Genomic DNA, 19,134 nt, shown 5'->3' on the forward strand with positions numbered 1-19,134 from the left:
TAATAAGAAGAAGAAGAAGAAGAAGACGAAGAAGAAAAAGAAGAAGAAGAAGAAAAAGAAAAAGAAGACATTTTTATTTAAAATAATAATAATAAATATTGCTATTATATACAATAGCTTGGTTAAACAAATATTGGTTATATTGATTAGATATTATATTAATATAAGGTATTTTTATTAAGTAATGTATTTAATACATTTAGTATAAGTAATAATAATGATGATGATAATAATAATAATAATAATAATAATAATAATAATAATAATAATAATAATAATAATAATAATTACAAACAGTTGTTCTAATCATTTTTTATTTAGGCTATTAACAAAAACAATGACAACAACAACAAAAACATTATTGTCATTGTTTTTTTTTTTGTGTTGACTATTATGATTTATTTAGTCATTTTATTACACATGCAAATACATTTATTTCAGTAATTTAGTAAACTGTTCCTAGTACATTATTATTACTACTGCTATGATCACCACTTCTACTATGATCACTACTTCTACTATGACCCCTTCTACTACGAGCTAGCTACTAGCTAATTGACATTCAAACCAAATGAAAAAACTCTTCAACCAGTAAACTGAGTTGCAGCTAAAGACAAACGAGAGCTGTTGATGTAAGAGAGTTGGTGGCAACTATAGAAAGTGGCTGATGGCTCCCTAGGGTGTTCACATTGGGCTGTATTGTTCCTGATGTCCTGCCTGCTCTGGTCATAACCCTGACTATACAAAAGCCCCTGCTTATCAAATTGAGTGGGGGGTTCGTCTGAACTCCTCCTCGCACCACCTGTTGCTCATTCAGCAAAATATGCACTCTTTCTCTCTCTTGCTCTTCCTCTATATTTCCCTCTTTAATTCTCAGTGTTTTATCTCTTATCTCTTCTGCATATCTCTCGCCCTTCCTGTTTCATTCAAGGTGGTCTTGTGTGAATAGTGTTGTTCGTGGCTGGCTTCAATTAATTCATTAGACGGTGAGAGAGTTAAATAGCCAGGGGACAGAAGGCCTGAGTCTACCCGTGTCCGAATGACCCCGTCCTGTCAGCAGTCTCCCTGACCCCTGAAGCTCCACGGGCTAAATGATCTCATTATTGCTGCACGGACACACACATGCAGACACATGCTTGTCTGGACAGACTGGGTCAGTTTTGCTGATTTGATACAATTAGCGAAGACAGTGAGATTAATAGCTCAAATATTCACAACTGAAGCAAACACTTTCTTAGACAGGATTATCTATCTATCTATCTATCTATCTATCTATCTATCTATCTATCTATCTATCTATCTATCTATCTATCTATCTATCTATCTGTCTGTCTGTCCGTCCGTCCGTCCGTCCGTCCGTCCGTCCGTCCGTCCGTCCGTCCGTCCGTCCGTCCGTCCGTCCGTCCGTCCGTCCGTCCGTCCGTCCGTCCGTCCGTCTGTCTGTCTGTCTTTCTGTCTGTCTGTCTGTCTGTCTGTCTGTCTGTCTGTCTATCTATCTATCAATCAACTGCTTTAATCTATCTATCTATCTATCTATCTATCTATCTATCTATCTATCTATCTATCTATCTATCTATCTATCTATCTATCTATCTATCTATCTATCTATCTGTCTGTCTGTCTGTCTGTCTGTCTGTCTGTCTGTCTGTCTGTCTGTCTGTCTGTCTGTCTGTCTGTCTGTCTGTCTATCTATCTATCTATCTATCTATCTATCTATCAATCGACTGCTTTAATCTATCTATCTATCTATCTATCTATCTATCTATCTATCTATCTATCTATCTATCTATCTATCTATCTATCTATCTATCTATCTATCTGTCTGTCTGTCTGTCTGTCTGTCTGTCTGTCTGTCTGTCTGTCTGTCTGTCTGTCTGTCTGTCTGTCTGTCTGTCTGTCTGTCCGTCCGTCCGTCCGTCCGTCCGTCCGTCTGTCTGTCTGTCTGTCTGTCTATCTATCTATTTATCTATTTATCTATCTATTAATTAACTGCTTTAATCTATCTATCTATTTATCTATCTATCTATCTATCTATCTATCTATCTATCTATCTATCTATCTATCTATCTATCTATCTATCTATCTATCTATCTATCTATCTATCTATCTATCTATCTATCTATCTATCTATCTATCTATCAATCAATCAACTGCTTTAATCTATCTATCTATCTATCTATCTATCTATCTATCTATCTATCTATCTATCTATCTATCTATCTATCTATCTATCTATCTATCTATCTATCTGTCTGTCTGTCTGTCTGTCTGTCTGTCTGTCTGTCTGTCTGTCTGTCTGTCTGTCTGTCTGTCTGTCTGTCTGTCTGTCTGTCTGTCTGTCTGTCTGTCTATCTATCTATCTATCTATCAACTGCTTTAATCTATCTATCTATCTATCTATCTATCTATCTATCTATCTATCTATCTATCTATCTATCTATCTATCTATCTATCTATCTATCTATCTATCTATCCATCCATCCATCCATCCATCCATCCATCCATCCATCCATCCATCCATCCATCCATCCATCCATCCATCCATCCATCTATCTATCTATCTATCTATCTATCTATCTATCTATCTATCTATCTATCTATCTATCTGACTTTCTGTCTGTCATTTTTCATTCACATATTATTTTTGTCTTTATGCTCATGTGCTTGAATTAGGACAAGTGAAAAATGCATTTGCAGCCTGACGCCTCTTCTCTAAAACACTTTGAAAAATGCAGGGAGATTAAAAGCTGACATATTCACGACAGAAGCTCAGCAATAATAAATCTACTTTGTGGATGCATCTCATCAAAAGTCTGGATGAAGTTTTAGCAGCTTTGTGGGACTGAAATGGCCTTCTGAGTCACGATGAAAAGGAGAAGACTGGGGGGGACGAGAAGACAGATCACAGAAATCTGATTCATGTCGTTTTTTTTTTCTTTTTTTATAGCTGCATCAGGGTGTGCCGTGCATTAGAGCTACTGTAAAAGACTGCTCTGATTTAATTAAAAAGCTTTACAATGCTCTTTTACAATGCTCTTTTCTGCTGGTTTTCGTAATCAATTTATATGGAGGAGTTTGAAAGTCTGGACCAGCCTTCAGCACCCACACTGAGGGCAGATCCAAGGCAATAATGCTAATAGCATGGAGGGCAGGCGGCCCAGAGGGGGGACAGCATGCCCTACTGAACATAAGCCACTATTCCTTTAGTTTTGTCCTGGTCTGAGGGGCTTCAAATAAATAGGCTTATCTGTCGGGATGCCTCCAGTTTAAACCCTAGAGGTGCAGAGTGACCTATAAGGAAACCCTTCCTTCGACAGCAGAATGGTGGAATTCAGATTTATTTGGGGTGAGTTGTGGGTGCGTGTGAGTGTTAATGAATTGCTTTTAGTTTATTAGTAGTTATTAGTAAGTTTGGTTTTACAGTTGAAGTAAGAATTATTAACCCCCCTGAATTAATACCCCCTGTTTATTTCTTTTTCCAATTTCTGTTTAACGAAGAGAAGATTTTAGCAACACATTTCTAAACATAATAGTTTTAATAAGCCATTCATAATAACTGATTTATTTTATCTTTGCCATGATGACAGTAAGGCTTAACTAGATTAATTAGGTTAACTAGGCAGGTTAGGGTAATTAGGCAAGTTATTGTAGTTGGGAAATATCAAAGAGGGTTTAATAATTTCTGATTTAATCTGTATATGTTCAGTTTGTTTTCATTTTATTTAATTTTATTTGTGTTATTTGTAAATTAATTTTAATGAAAAAATAAAAATCAAATAAATACAAAAATTTGTAATAAATAAAAATATTTTTGTTTGTTTTTTTATCCTTTAAGTAACAAAAATTAGATTATATATATATATATATATATATATATATATATATATATATATATATATATATATATATATATATATATTCTGTTTAAAAATTATAATCTATCAATATAATCACAATTAACACCATGAAAAAAGAAATAAATAAAATATTGATATTATTCAACTATTATTATTATTATTATTATTATTATTATTATTATTATTATTATTACTATTATTATTATTATTATTATTATTATTTTATAGAATATTAAAAGCACTCTACTTTGAATAATAATAATTTGAATAATTGGTTAATTAGCCAAAACCAATACAATATTATCAAATATAAACCCCTATACAGAAAAATTAATGCATTCAACACGTGTTACTGTTTTGCAGTGGTCCTGAGAATGATGAAATTCCTGTTTTGTAGTTGAAATGATGGCAATCCTTGTTACAATTTACACCAATTTGTTTGCTGACTGCTGCTTTTTCATTACAACAGGTTTTCAGGACCCCTCCCATATATGGGAATATGTGAAAGTTTCCCGCCTCTCACAGCCAATCGAAACAAACCAGGCCTCATATCCAACTTTCACCTGTTCATTCCCAGCATACCACAGAACAGCTGCTTTTCCATCTTCACTTGTTTCTCCTGCAAAACCATCCAGGCCTCCCAAAATGATTCATTGGATTTACTAAATTTTATACTAAGTATGATTTATATGAGCTGAATTTAAACAAACAAATTCAGTTGATCATTACAAAATTTAATTTGTTTTTTAAAAATCCAGCTCATATAAATCATTTGTAACCACTTGCCTTAAAAAATGTATATACAATGAATCATTTTCTTTCAGAGAACTTCAATTAGAAATTCCAAAAGGTCTGCCAATTACCCATAAGCCCTTAAAGAGGGACGACACCAAACGCAGAGCATCATTTAAAAAGTAATAAACCACAAACCGCAGATGAACCGTCCCAGAGCCATTGCATTTCATCTATCATTTAAAGTGTGAGGGCTCTGTCGCTGTAAATCATCCCGGCTCCGGCTTCATCATCTGAGTAATGTAACCGTGCCTACATAACTCATCACCTCCACCATAAATACCGCCTTCAAAAAGCAGTGTATATAAACAGCCTGTTAAAACACTCTCTGGGAATCCGATCCCTCCTACGCACGCCGGGCCGAGCGCCTGTTTATTCTCACCAGAACATCTCGCATTTGACCGAAGATCTGTGCCCTCTTAATGTCCAACACGCTGCCTGCTGGTGGCAGATCAACACGCCTGGCATATGGGTTCCCTCCTTCTCCTTTCTATTTATCTTTCTACCTCCCCTTCTCCCAACATATATCTCTCTCTCTCAGCCAAATCCCCCAAAACCTGTGAACCAGACAAGCTCCAGAGCTGGCAGCAGAGCCCTCTTCCCCGTCTCTCGCCCACCACCTGGCTGATGGAGCCGTGCCACGATGGAGAAAGATGATCTCCATGTTGAGAGAACTGGCAATATGTGCCCAAATCTCATCATCAGAGAGTCCGCAAATAGGGTTGGATGGTTTTTAGGAAAGTCTCGATGAATTTTAATTTCAATAGTAGATTTTAAATCGAGGATATCATATCATTAAAGGGATTGTTCACACAACAATTGTATTCACTCTCCCCTATGTTTTATGCTTCTTATGTAACCCTTTATGGGTTTCATTCTTCAGTTAAACACAAAAGAAGATTTTTTAAAGAATGTTGGTTGCTGGGACCCTTTTGACACCCATTGTAAGAAAACAAATTACTATGGAAGTCAATGGGTACCAGATATCATATAATTTCAAGATCTTCTTTTGTGTTGAACAGAAGAAATAAACTCAAATTACTTTTGAACAAGTGAGTAAATAATGGCAGAATTTTAATTTTGGGTCAACTATCCATTAAACAGCTATATGAAAGGCTGCTGCATTTAACATATTGCTGATTTGGAAGTGCTGTTCTCATAAAATGTGTTGTTTTTGCATTAGAATTAAGAGATTTTGCCTAGAAAATCCTAGAAGAGTCCTAGAAGAAAACTTTAATTTTTTAACATTTAACACATTTTTATATCACCGTTTCATGCATGAGCTGCCATAAAATACACAAGATGTCAATGCAATGTGAAAACACATCCGTCAAGCTCAACATTAATTTGTTTTCATAAACCTCTAATATTAATAGTAGCCTACTGCTGGTGGGGATTTCTCCTACATGTGGGGATTTCAAATGACAATTTAAGTATTCACACATGTAGATTGCATGAAAAGTCAACACAAACACACACAAAAAAGGAGCAAAGTTTGCCTCAAACCCATCTTCCATACAAGTATAAAATGACTGTTTGAAATGAATGGGGTGGTTGTCAAGAATGATGATCTGCAGTAATATGTGTGGGGCTAATTTGGTTTTTAACTTAGATTGTTATCTTGAGTGTCGCATTTGTGTGTTTGCTACATGGTTGTATGTATGCAGTTATTGACTAATTTTCTTTCTGTACCAAGCAGAACAAGCAACAAAGTTTAAACTAAGCTAAACTAAACTTCAACTTGAGCTGAAAAGTCAGGTGAGGTGAAAACTATCCTGCCAATAATCTGAGGCGCTTTGTATCAAGTGTGAACCCAGCATTACATTTTTAGAATTTTTGAGTTGACTTCTTGGGTGGCACGGTGGCTCAGTGGTTAGCACTGTTGCCTCATCAAAGCAAGAAGGTTGCTGGTTCAAGTCCCAGCTGGGTCAGTTGGCATTGCTTTGCAGAGTTTGCATGTTCTCCCCGTGTATGTGTGGGTTTCAGGTACCTTGGTATCCCCAACAGTCCAAAGACATGCGCTATAGGTGAACTGAATAAACTATATAAAATAAACGAACAATAATCGTCTCTTGTATTTCAATGCATTTCAAGTGAATTTGTTTTACTTTTGCACAACTGACAACCTTGTGGGAGACTGGAATAGTTGGAATAAAACATGTTGACCAGTCTGTCATGCAAATTTTTTAATAAACAGAATATTATCTGAATTATGCTGTATGAAGGGTGTGTTTTTCAGTTGACTTAAAAAGCTAAAATCAGTTTAACATTCCGAAAAGAAAACAATCTTTATTTATTTATTTATTTATTTATTTATTTTATTTTTTTTATTTATAACACCCTGCCCTTCTCATGGAACTTATATCTAACTTTCCTTGCAATATTAAACAATAATATAGTGCATTTACTCATTGTCATGATAAAAAACGCATTTATTTATTGATTGTTTTCTACTGTAAAACACAAAACAAGACATTTTCTGAAAAATGTCTGCTTGTGTATTGTTTTATCAGTGGGATCTAACATTGCATTGTATAGTTTAACAGTTTAAACAAAGCATTTGTCCATCAGAGACAATCTTTCAGGCTTGGAACGACGAGGATTTCATGTGCAAATGTGGCCAATCATATGTTAATTTATCCATTTCAATAAGATTAGTTTATTTATCTTCTTTTTCAGGCAGACAACATACTGATTAAGCTGTAAAATGACATTTAATGGCTGCATCTATGTGATTCTTTCTTGTTTTAGACCAATTCTGCAGACATCCCAAGAGGAAATGTCACATTGTCATCTCACAAGAGGGACAAACATATCATAACTAATGATATAGGCCACCGGGATGATGGGGGCAAGAATAAAGGACAGGACAGACAGCTGGCGAAGATGTGCGGTTTCTAGACCTAGAATCAACTCCTGTGGGGCTCTAGAACTATTTGTGTACCAGAATTCTTTCCACCGCGCGCATTCAGTCTACAGTTAATGATAATGGCAGTTTCGTATGAGACTGCAAACGTTTCTGCTCAATGTGAGAAGTACTCATCCTAAAACCTTTCGTTTGCAGGGGGATTTTAGACGTTTGATTATGCGTTAAGCTTGTATTCGGTTCACTGAGGTAAGTGCGTATTTTTTAGATACTGCTGTAAAAAGAGTTTCCAAGACAGACTAATTCCGGAGAATAAAATTGATAGTGTGTGTCTCTATCATGTTCAGGCGAAAAAAACGCCATCTTTAAGGCAACTTTGGAAAACTAATTTTCTCTGCAACAATAAAAAAATGTTTTATTCAACACACCATCTGTTCCGTAGTCCTAATGGATCAGGAACTTACATTGAACTTGGGGTTTTGAAACCCGCACTGCACCAGATATCACTAATAAATGAATCTGAAATGTAGGTTAATGATTTTGGCAATATCATCAAGCGGTTACTAGTATAATTGAAGCGAGTTATTATTCAAATCCAACTTTAAGAACATTTCTTATCAGGAAATATCAAAGAAATATTGTTGATAAGAAAAAAAGCTCTCATTGAGAATGAGAAGGAATATTTTCAAGCAGTAAATAACTGTTATTTCCAGATACCGCAGCAACTTCAATGAATCCCGAAGACATCAAAGGCAATATAGTTTCTTTGCTTTCTCTTTTAAATAAAGATATTGCAGCAGGCATGAAAAATCACGCTCAAGCTCAACAGGGAGGTTCAGATCCTAATTAGATAGTTGAGAGTGACTGAACTCTAAATGCTTTGGGGGTATTTTTTAAGCATTTTGCCACGAGAATGGAATTTAATAGACAGGATTTATGAGTAGCTGGAGACTAAATCTACGTTTTGGCTTTGAATTATGTGAGAATGGTGCTATTCTTTTCAAGCGGCGCCAGAACTCGGGGACTATTATGTCTCAGTGATATCTCGGCGCAGATGGTGAAATACTCGAGCAGGTGAAGGATCGCTCCTTTGACGATGGCATTTAAGGTCTGCAGGCCACCTGAAAATGACTTTGTATGACAAATCACAGAGCGATTGCTTTGAGGTCGCATGACAGAATTATAACATCACAGAAGCATAATGAAATTGCCGATAATCTAATGACTGAAATCAAATAGTGCCATCAGCATTCAATTAGTGCCTATTGGATATGGGAAGCCCTGCTGTTAAAACCTGGAGCCAATCCACAAGAAACACCAAGATGCAAGTGGATTTTTTTAAAGCTTAACATCTGTCACCTGGAAGCAGCCAGCATTACGCTCTTCTCTTGGCTATTTCTGGAGCCGAATTTATCTCGAATACCGGCTACCATCTATCTACATTAATACCACAAATCAGATTACCTCCTCTAAAACTAACAATGACCTCAGTGCTTTACTCCATCCAGGGACGATGGTTATGGGCCGCCGCAGCCAGCGGAAGACTAAACAAGATCGAGTGGAAATGGAGGAGAGCGGAAAAAGATGAGGAGAGCGGGACAAAATGGGAAAGCTTTATAGATTGATAAAAAAAAAATAGATGAGCTCTGCGGAAATTTGCAGGAGGAGGGCACGAGGCAAGGATCAGAGTACAAATGAGCTGACTTACTTGCGACCTCCAAAGAGGCATTACGACTGACGGCCTCGCCCAAGTAATTCCTTGCTACGCACACGTACACGCCTTCATCTGGCTTGCTGCGCCTTCCGTGAACAATTCGGAGAAAGAAGAGGGAGCCGCTGGGGAGGAGCATGCGGTGGGAGCGTGGATCCTCCCGGTCGGTTTCCACTCGCTCGCCATCTTTGTACCACTCCACCATGGGGGTCGGTCGTCCTTCGGCCTTACAGTTCAAAGTTGCAGGCTCACCTTTGGAAACAATGAGGTCTGAGGGGTGTTCAACAATCCGGGGTGCAGCATCTTCCAACCTAGGCCGGGATCCTATAATAGAGAAATGCAGGGGTCAGTTTTTGCAGTTGAGCGAATTTAGTATAAACAATTAATCGTCATTCAATACACAATCCCATTCAACTTCATTAACACTTTAAGTTAGGTTAGGTTAGGTTAGGTTAAAGTTTGGTTTGCCTGCTGGTATAAAACTGTTTTTGTATCACTTGGTTCTACAACTTGATACTAGAAACCTGTGACCAGAAGAAAAGAGCTGAAACTCAATATAGGGGATGAGCAGTGTCACTTAAAAAGGAATTAGTAATTCTCTTTAGCTGCTGGGTGTACATAGCCTTCAAATTGGCTAGTGACACCCCAGTCAGCTTACGTACCTGGTCAATTAACTATTTGATTTAGTGTGTTTTTAGTCTTAACAGAAAGGTTTCCAAACCATGCCACCAAAGTAAAACATAAAACTGATTTTCCATCAGAAATGTTTCAACTAAGCATATATGACCAAATTATATATAAAATAAAAAGCATTATATTTTATCTTTCTGTTTTATTACAATTTAAATGCAAATTTTATTGAACATACACTACTTTTTAATAAAAAACATTTGTGTATTTACACACAATGTGTTTGTGCCTAACACACTCATAACTCCATCCATCTTGACAGGGATGGATCATTTCACTGTGGAAAGCCCTGATAAAGTAAGGAGTCAAAGCAGACTCTTCGTTTACATATATGCAATCAAATCTAGACTTTCTCCAAACATCTAGGTCTTTTAGGGCATAGTTCCTAGGTCTTTTCTTGTCAGTATACACCTACAACAAAGATTGCCATTCAAATTTGTCAATATCAGGGAACCATAGTCTGAAATATTTAGTTATAAATGATTATTGATAAAGTGGACCCTCGCGATACCACAGTTCACCTTTCGTAGCTTCGCAGATTTGCAGATTTTTTTGTGCAATTTAAGATGCTCTTTTTCTCACAGTGCTGCATCCTGATTGGCTGTGAACCACTTATTATCCTCCGCGTTCAGCTTGCCAAATTAATATAAATCTTCGATCGCTAGCAGTGTGAGTTTTAACAAGGATGCAAAAAGGGTTAAAACTGTCCGCAGAAAAAACATTGCAAAGGGGGACGCACACCGGATTTGCCATGCCACAGAGCGCCATCTGATTAATTTAATTTTGAATAACATGTAAATGTGCACATTCGGTGCATGTTACTTCCAACTGTCATGTGTGCAGAGCATCCTGCGTGCAACCCCCTTAAGAATGAAGTCTGCCCTAGCTTTGTGGATCACTGACTGCAGGAAAAAGAGCATAATGCTGGATGTAGGGCTGGGCGATATGGCAAAAATGCAATCTTGCTAATTATTTTCCATATTGAACGATAACTGTTTATATTTTGATATAAGTTGTTAATGCTTCCAGATTTAAAAGAGTACCCCAACAATGACTGAAGCCACAAAAATTAGAGGGTCCATTCAATGGCATAACATTTAGGATTCTTTTAGATTCCCATTGTTGCTGTGGGATTGGCTCTTAGTTAAATATAAAGTAAAAAAAAAAACTCCAGAGCTTATTATTGTTATTGACATAAATTTTAAAACAATTCAATATAATATCGTCTATTAGCCTGCCCTAGCTGGATGCCAACATTATCTGCACTAAAGCTAAAAAGCTTTATAAACCTTTTGCTGACAGCGATGAATGTTTGCTCTTTACATGTTTTGATCTTTGGTTTCATTCTTTAACACCGGACTTATTTTTCTGTGAAAGTTTGAACTTTGAAAGTGTTTAAACAAGAGAGAAAATTGTGAAAATGTTATTGCCTGTCTGAGAAAAGTGTATAAAGTGTGAAGTGAGGGGGTTTACAGCCTTAAAACATCTATAATAACTTTAAAAATAAAACTGACTACTTTGTGGATTTTGTCTATTGCGGATTATTTTTTTAATAAAAAATACCACTGTATATGATTCAGTATACAATTCTTAAATCTCTGAAATAAGAACATTTTAAAAAGGATTCATGCATTGTAAGAAAGCACTGAAATCCTTAGGAAGCACCAAAAAAATCTGTAGATATGCTAGAGTCTCTGATTCAGCATCCGATACAGCAGCGCAGTCTTTACAAGTTGATTATTCATGCTGCTGTTGACAAGGATGTAAAGTACAGTTTCCCCAAGTACTCGACTAGGTAAAATTAAAGCGTTATACATATGTATTGCTCATATTCCCATCATATCAACTGGCAGTATGAAAATGACATGCTCTAAATTCAACAGCTATCAAAGAAAACAGAAATACATTTCAATCCTGCAGTAGCTGGAATGCTGGGTTATGTATGTATAATTTGTCTTCTGTTTTAAGGTGCATATGAATTCATGCTGACTGCCAATGTTTTTTTTTTTTTGTTTCATACATTTGTCAGGGGGTGGAAAAAGCGGTGGTATGGTAATTCAGGTAGGCTTTCAGAAAGCTTTGAAATTGCTTTTCTCTCTCCCAATTTGAATGACAGTGTGGTGGTGGGACAATTACGAATGAATAACAACAACACAAACTGATTCTCAACAAGACCGGGGAATTTCAGCCATCGGGAGATATCTAGGGATGAAAGTGAATCATTGTGCATGGTGATTTCGGAAATAATTACCGATCCCGGTGGCAACAATTATACTGGGGTTTAAATTTGGTGACAGAGGAGAAACTGTGATTTCCAGCAGTCAGAGAGAGGAGGATGCTGAAAATATTCTTCACTTGGCGATGAAAACGTGTGATAGCTTTAGAAAAGAAAAGCTATAGACATCCCACTGGGAAAGCATCCATCACTTCCCCAAAATCCAGAAAAGGGGATCAACACTAATGCATTTGGTGATGAACTCTAATCTAGAAGTACTCTGTTTCACCAGTGACATGGCATTAAAAATAGTGCTTTTAAGGATTACTTCTTACCATTCAGATCTACAAGGCTTTACTTTGCCTTATTACTTCATATTCAGTCGAGTGGATAAACACCCTTGAGCTAGAGACTAATGCAACTTAAAACAAACCCGTTTCCCGACTGCTTTACTCTAGCCATGAATAACATGACACAATGACCTTACAGTAGTAGTACATTGGGCAAGAGACACCAAAGGCCAAACCGCAAGCTTTGTGTTCACCTCTGAATCCCCAGGACTGTTGCCCTTCTACTTTCTGAAAACAAAAAGCCCCGTGGCCCTGCTGGGTTGAGGGAGCGGAGACCGCCAGGGTTTGGCTAATAGCTTTTAGCGGACACTTATGGACTGCCGAACAGACTGCGGTTGGCAGGGGGTGGAGGAGAAACAGTGGGGTAAGAATCCAAGAACAGGCTTATAAATAAAACAGGCCAAACACTCTCGACCTGCCACAGAGGAAATGTAAGGCTGGGGAAGAGATGGGGAAAGTAAAGACCGAGCTAAACGGCTAGTAACGTAGCACATATCTCACCTAAATGTGACCTCGGGAAGACTTGAGGGACTTGGGATGGACTAAGACAGAATTTGAAAACAACATCTGGAAAGCTGATTAATCTCTCACCCTGAGTTTCCGAGACTTGTAGATAAATGGCGGACCATGCCGCACATTATGAGGTGCTAGAATCGCTACTTGAACAAAACAAGTCCCAAAATGTGCGTTTGGGGGATTTTGACAACCCAATGGACTCAAAGAGAAATTCTGTGGTCAAGCCTTAGGAAAACAGTGCACTTTAAAGGGCTTTAGAGGCAGATAACACATCTCCAAGAGCATCCTTTATAGAACAAGACTTAAAAACAAACATTAAAATGTCTCTGGTACTGACAATGTGAGAAAGAAGCGCTCAAATAAGAAAGTGAACAAGGTAGAAAAAAGGTGATTTAATTTTAATAACCTCGTCACAAATGGCTGCTTGGCTCCTCTGTGAATTGTGGGAAGTGCTTTGATTTCTGGTCATGGAGTGAAATAAAACTGAGACAATCTTGCCTGCATTAATTATTAATGGCGCTGGCCAAGGCAAGTGACTCTTTTTTTTTAAGTCATACTGTACGCTTGTACTATAGACATGATTGAAACTTCAAACCCTGTGGCTTGTTAGGGATTACACTTCTAGGTGATCAGGCTTATGATTTTCACATGGCAGATAAGAACAACCGTCTAAAAATACTATTAAGCCATACTGGAGGAGGAACCCAAATAATTTTAGGGTCCGAAATCACATTTAGACTCATTTAAACTTATTTAGCTTAGAAATCAAGTAAAAAAAACTAGCAAGGATGTCAACAATTACTTAGAACTTTCAGAAGTACTTTAAAAAACCTGTTTTAAGACAGGTCAAAATGTGACCCTGGAAATGCTCAGGCATACCTGTTTTTTCTCATTATATGACCTATGCTGCACATTACAGTTCAATACAGCAATTGGAAATGCTGTCTTCTCGAGGTAGATCTTTATTTAAGTGCAACTGAGAAGTCCCTGGTGCTGCCTTTAAGGCTGATTTATACTTTCACCTGGTGCCGCATCGCAGAACTCCACTGACTGCGCATGAACCTAATGAAACACACAAGGCTTTTATACGTGATGCGTTCGCCGATGATATATTTTTTAAAACGACAGGGGGCAGTCAAAAGAAACTAACCATGAAATCAGACGGATAAAGATAAAACTAGGAAGTTTCCGGAACTACGCCATATCATTAATATAGTTCAAGATTTTTAAACTAATTATTTTTAGAAATTATTATAATGATTATAAAGATTTTTATAACTGTTCAAGACGTTTTTTCAATCAAACTTTGAGGCATCACTTGCTTTTGTTCATATCTCGGACAGTTCTACCTATAAAAGTTTATTCAAATATTAATGACAGCAGAACATGGGTTGCTCTACAAATTTTTTTTAATTATGGCAAGAATAAAAGAAAAAAAAAGTACACTTACTAAAACATACTGAAGGTTTTTTTGTTTGTTTGTTTGTTTGTTTGTTTTAGGTTCAAATATAATTTTCCAGTTATCAAAGAAATAATTTGTTATTTCATTTTAGTTTTGTAACTATTAAATGGTTTTAAATTCAAAACTGTAATCATATACATCAGTGTAAAACCAAGCCGCAACCTCCCACTCTCCCTTAGGAAGCCAATATTTAAGTATGAGAAACTGCGATACATTGACTCGCCTTTGAGGCCTGGCTCCAAAAACTCCAAATGTTCACTGACTGCAATGCTAAATTGGCCAATTTTACAGCTGATAAAAACATGTTAACAGCCTGGTCCAAAAGATGGTTTTGGTGCATATAGTTAATATTACCCTTCATGACAACTGTGAGGAGGTCAATTCTTTTATAACTCATCCGTTTTGTTTATATTAAGGTTTAATTAAGTCTGTATAATTAAGGGCGTGGCCACTTGAGTGAGAGCTGATTCCGGCTGATTAGCCGCTGAGCTCGGCATATACATTGTATTTTTCTTTTGTTTTATGTGGCTTTACACAGTCAGTTGCCTTTTGGAATTATTTCATAGAATTATTTTTAAAGGTGGAAAAAACATATTCTGGGTTTCCACTTTTGCCATGGCCTTTTTTTTGGGGGTTTTAATAAACTTATCCCTCAAGTTTTTATAAACTTATTTAAAAAAAAACTTTTTTCCTTTTCCACTGCTGTTTCAATTACTGGCAAAAATAAGGCCACCGTCTTATCCTTATGATCATGCATGGATGGATCATCAAGATGTCTGTACAGGTGTACCTGTTTCAGACTAAATCTATTCAACGTGATTTATTTTCAACTTAAATAAAATGCGGCATCGTGCGAACTGTTTGCTTTAGTCTCAAAAAAAGTTCTGCACCCAACCAGACGAAATCATGTCACGTGCACACAAAGTGATCCTCTGCAAACACTGCGATGACGCCATGCGCACTCAATCGAACAAGTAGACAAGTAGAGTATAAATCAGCCTTTTCACCTTTTATAAGCTTTTTAAGACTTCTCAACTGATAAAATGATCATACATAGACATACACAAATACAATGAGTATTTATTTAGCCAAACACACAATACTGTTCAGAATCTGAATTTGATTCATGATTGTCTAATTTTATGCTGCATCACTAGCACAACATCAGACCAGATGTTGAGAATTGCATCTAGTAAGTGCTGCTGAAATTACAGCATGTCCTATCTGGAAGAACCAATACAAGTGGCAATATCACTGTCTGACACACCAGTAATGGTTCCAGCAGTTAGATTGATTTGGGCATAAAGGGAGGTGTTGCAACTACAACTCATCTGCTCTTAAAGGTATTGAGCCCTGGCACTGTAATAAGGGTTTGACCTTGTTATGTGAAGGAAGAGGAGGGAGATGAGCCGGCTCTGGGAAGAAATACATGCATCTGGCAATCCTGATCAATCCCAAGGGGCTTTTAGCACTAAGAATATTTATCTCCAGTACTGGGGGGAGGAAATAAGATCTCTAAACACTACCAGCTAAACAAAGACAGACGATGCAGGCCATGTTGCAGTAAGAAGACGTACTATGGGAAATTTTCAAAAGAGGATTGAGAACAGCAAGCGCAGCAATATATGCAAATATTCAGCGTCTTCCAAGAGAAGGTGTCAATGCCAAAGCATCTCCATGACAACCGTACAAGGAAAGGTCAGATGTCGATCTAATAATTGTCCCCTTCCCTTGAAGTATGTGCAAAACCTGGAGGTCACAACAAGAAAGATGAATTAAGCAGTTCTAAAGAAGCGAAATTGAAATGAAGGATGGAGTTACTTTAAAATCTTAAGCAAGACTATTAGAATTTACATTAGGATACATTTGGCATCTAAACCAATCTTGCAACATCACACTATGATACTCAAAACACTAAAAATACCAACTTTTCTTTCTACCAAACCTCATCTGCAATTCTTTTGAGTGGCGTCCCGCCTCCCCTTAAATAGTTGATTATTTTACAACCTCACCCCTCCTTTTTTCACTGGAATCTGGGAATTGATTTGCAAATGTGCATTCATTACTTTAAGTTAAATTAAGAAGCGGGGGTGTTGTTTCTGACACTCTTTCTTAACTGATCTGCTTTTTTGCATTTGCAAACAACAAAGGGACTCTTGAGAAAGAACACAAACCCGAGGTCATAAAGCTACGCTCTTTAGTCCTGCGGCTCCTGACGGTGAGAGGACAAAGTGAAGCTGGTGACATGCAAAAAGGAAATTACACAGGAGGGCTGTTGTTTTCCTCTGGGACAAGCATGATTCTGCTTGAGTCAACCCCTGTGAGGTGGGAACTGGTGGATTAAGCGAAGTGGCGAGGCTAGAAATTCCATGACAGTTTCCACAGAGCAACTTGACACCTTTAGGGGTTGTGGCAAGAGCTGCTTATGTGCTTCCTGCTTAAAAATGTTGTGTTTACTGCAGGGGATGAGGGGGATTTCTCATTCCAACGGGAAGAGACAGCATCAAGTCACGGAGTCTTAGCAAAATAAAGTCAACGTACTATTGTGAGTTCAGAGGCAGTGTGTGCATTACATGTGCTTTGATGTTGTTCAAACAGAAGAAACAGTCTCTTAGTGCAGGCTGCATACTTGTATACAAGAGACTTAAGATGACTTTTGGCTAAATATAAGGAAGTCACTAACCGATATAAAGGCCATGTAGGAGACTAATCACAATTTGCATGAGTTGAAATGCCAACTTGAGGAAAATTGCACCAAATACTCTGTGACATATAACCCAATCCCAAGTTCTTAATCTTTAGAGTGGTGCAAATGGGACTTCCTGACACATCAGATCTTATCTTCACACAAAGGCTCATCTGGCCACTCAATTGCTTTAAGAACCTTCTCACTTCACAAAATAAACAGTACTTCAAATGAACCTTCTGCCAGGCAGTGGCAACGTCCAGCCGAAGGTATTGATCCTGTGTGGAATCCCAAGAGAAGACTTGCCGGAAAAAGAGAAGGTGAATAAATATGACTCTTTCAGCAGTTCGACCTGTTAGTGAGAATCTCTTGAAGTGTTGACCCTAAACCCTGCGATCTCAGACAACACCAGGCTCAGAGTTGCCTCAGGTGATCAAACAATGAAGTGTTAAAAAAAAAACAATCTCCAGGTCATTCTGGAATTGTCAAACTATCTAATTTCTTTATTCTGAGGGCAGTGCAGGCTAAAAGGAATTTCAGAGGTTGTAGTACCCCTTTGCGTTTCCTTTTCTCTGGGAATAGCTGTCGTTTTGTATAGCCACATACTCAGATATGTATCAGCACTCTGGCAAAGTGACATTTTCGCCTGGGTTCATTCACATTCTACGAACCCTTTATGAAGGCGGTACAATAATACCACAGTCTGTTTTCCCTGACCTCCTGTAATTCAACCTCTCCTCGCCAAAGAAAAACACATCTGGAATACATGTCAATGGCATATCGCATATCTCAAGGGGGGCGTCGACTTCTCCCATAGAGGAAGAAGTAGGGAATAAAAGATAAATTGTGCATGGTGGCGACAGTGGAGCTCCGTCCCAGCTGCTCTGTGTTGTCTGGACCTCTTCAGTGCCCCGCTAATGGAAGCGACTTGGTTGGGGAGACCAGCATGCCAAGACTGGTTGAGATAGCATCAGCTTCCTGGTCCTCCTAGCAGTGCACCACGTTCCGCTGGATTAATCCCACCAGGCACTTTCCGCTTGACCCCACCGTCCTTAGGTGAAGCCCACACAGAACCACAAATTAGGTTTGAGGGTGAGGAATCTGACTGTACAGCAGGCCTAGATGTTTTGACAAACCTGAGCTTTTTTCTACCTTTCCCGCTAGTCGCTTTTAAGCACAAGCAAAGATTCCTCAGAAGACTGCCTCCTGATCCCTTAAGACTGCCATTTTTCAGCTTCAGGTCAAATTCCAGTGAAAAGGTAAAACAAAGCATAAGCGGACTTTGAAGTCACTTTCTTCTCATCGAAAATTATACAGCCACTTTAAAATTCTTTCAGTCTTCAATAACCGGAGCCTTCAATCGACAGCCGACCTGACTATTCATGAACTGGATCTTTGAAAGTCAAACAGAGCGAGATGAAAAGGACCGGGGCGTAGTCTGCACTGTACGGACAGGCTTCATGTTAAATACATGCTCAGGGAAAGCACGAACCGAATGGAACAACGATTAGGCCCATATATTCAACATTTGTCTACTCCCAGCACAGCAGGGGGAACTCTGCATATCTCCCCCTGAGGTCCAGGAGATAACATATCACATTCAGGATGTGTTCTTGTAGTTCTGATGGCTGATGATTGCAGGAGGAAATGACCAAAATGAGGGGTAGGAAAACCCCTAGGCTTCCCTTAGCACTGGACTTAACCTGTGAATGTTTCTGAAGATCTGTAGCATACGGTGGTGGACTGGTGAAATACACAGCTGAATCGCTTTCAATTACTGTTTCACACATTTAACAGGTTTAACATTTAAGTCAAGTGGTGCTTGCAGAGATGGTGGGTGTTTTGCATAAGAATGACTCACTGGGTTGGTCATAAATATGAGCAGTCCTAGCATGGCTGGATGGTAGATTGACATGAAGCGAAGAAAGAATGTCTTACTTGAGAAAGGCATATGCGATAAAGGCTAATTAAGGTACTGCAGACTAATGT

General features: G+C 38.0%; 1 protein-coding gene across 10 annotated transcripts in view; it reads right to left on the reverse strand.

Annotated features, from left to right (window-relative positions):
- robo3 (roundabout, axon guidance receptor, homolog 3 (Drosophila)) overlaps positions 1-19,134 on the reverse strand; it is a 494,668-nt gene that overhangs the window by 114,399 nt on the left and 361,135 nt on the right. For 7 of the 10 annotated variants that reach the window (XM_087268848.1, XM_087268847.1, XM_087268846.1 and 4 more), the window contains 1 exon segment: positions 9,224-9,550. The exons of 1 other annotated variant lie outside the window; for it this stretch is intronic. In XM_087268848.1, coding sequence (XP_087124974.1) covers positions 9,224-9,550 — 327 coding nt within the window. 10 annotated transcript variants of the gene reach the window in all.

This window comes from Danio rerio, chromosome 10 (genome assembly GCF_052040795.2).
Source record: "Danio rerio strain M-AB ecotype USA chromosome 10, GRCz13ab, whole genome shotgun sequence".
Classification (NCBI taxonomy): Eukaryota; Metazoa; Chordata; class Actinopteri; order Cypriniformes; family Danionidae; genus Danio; species Danio rerio.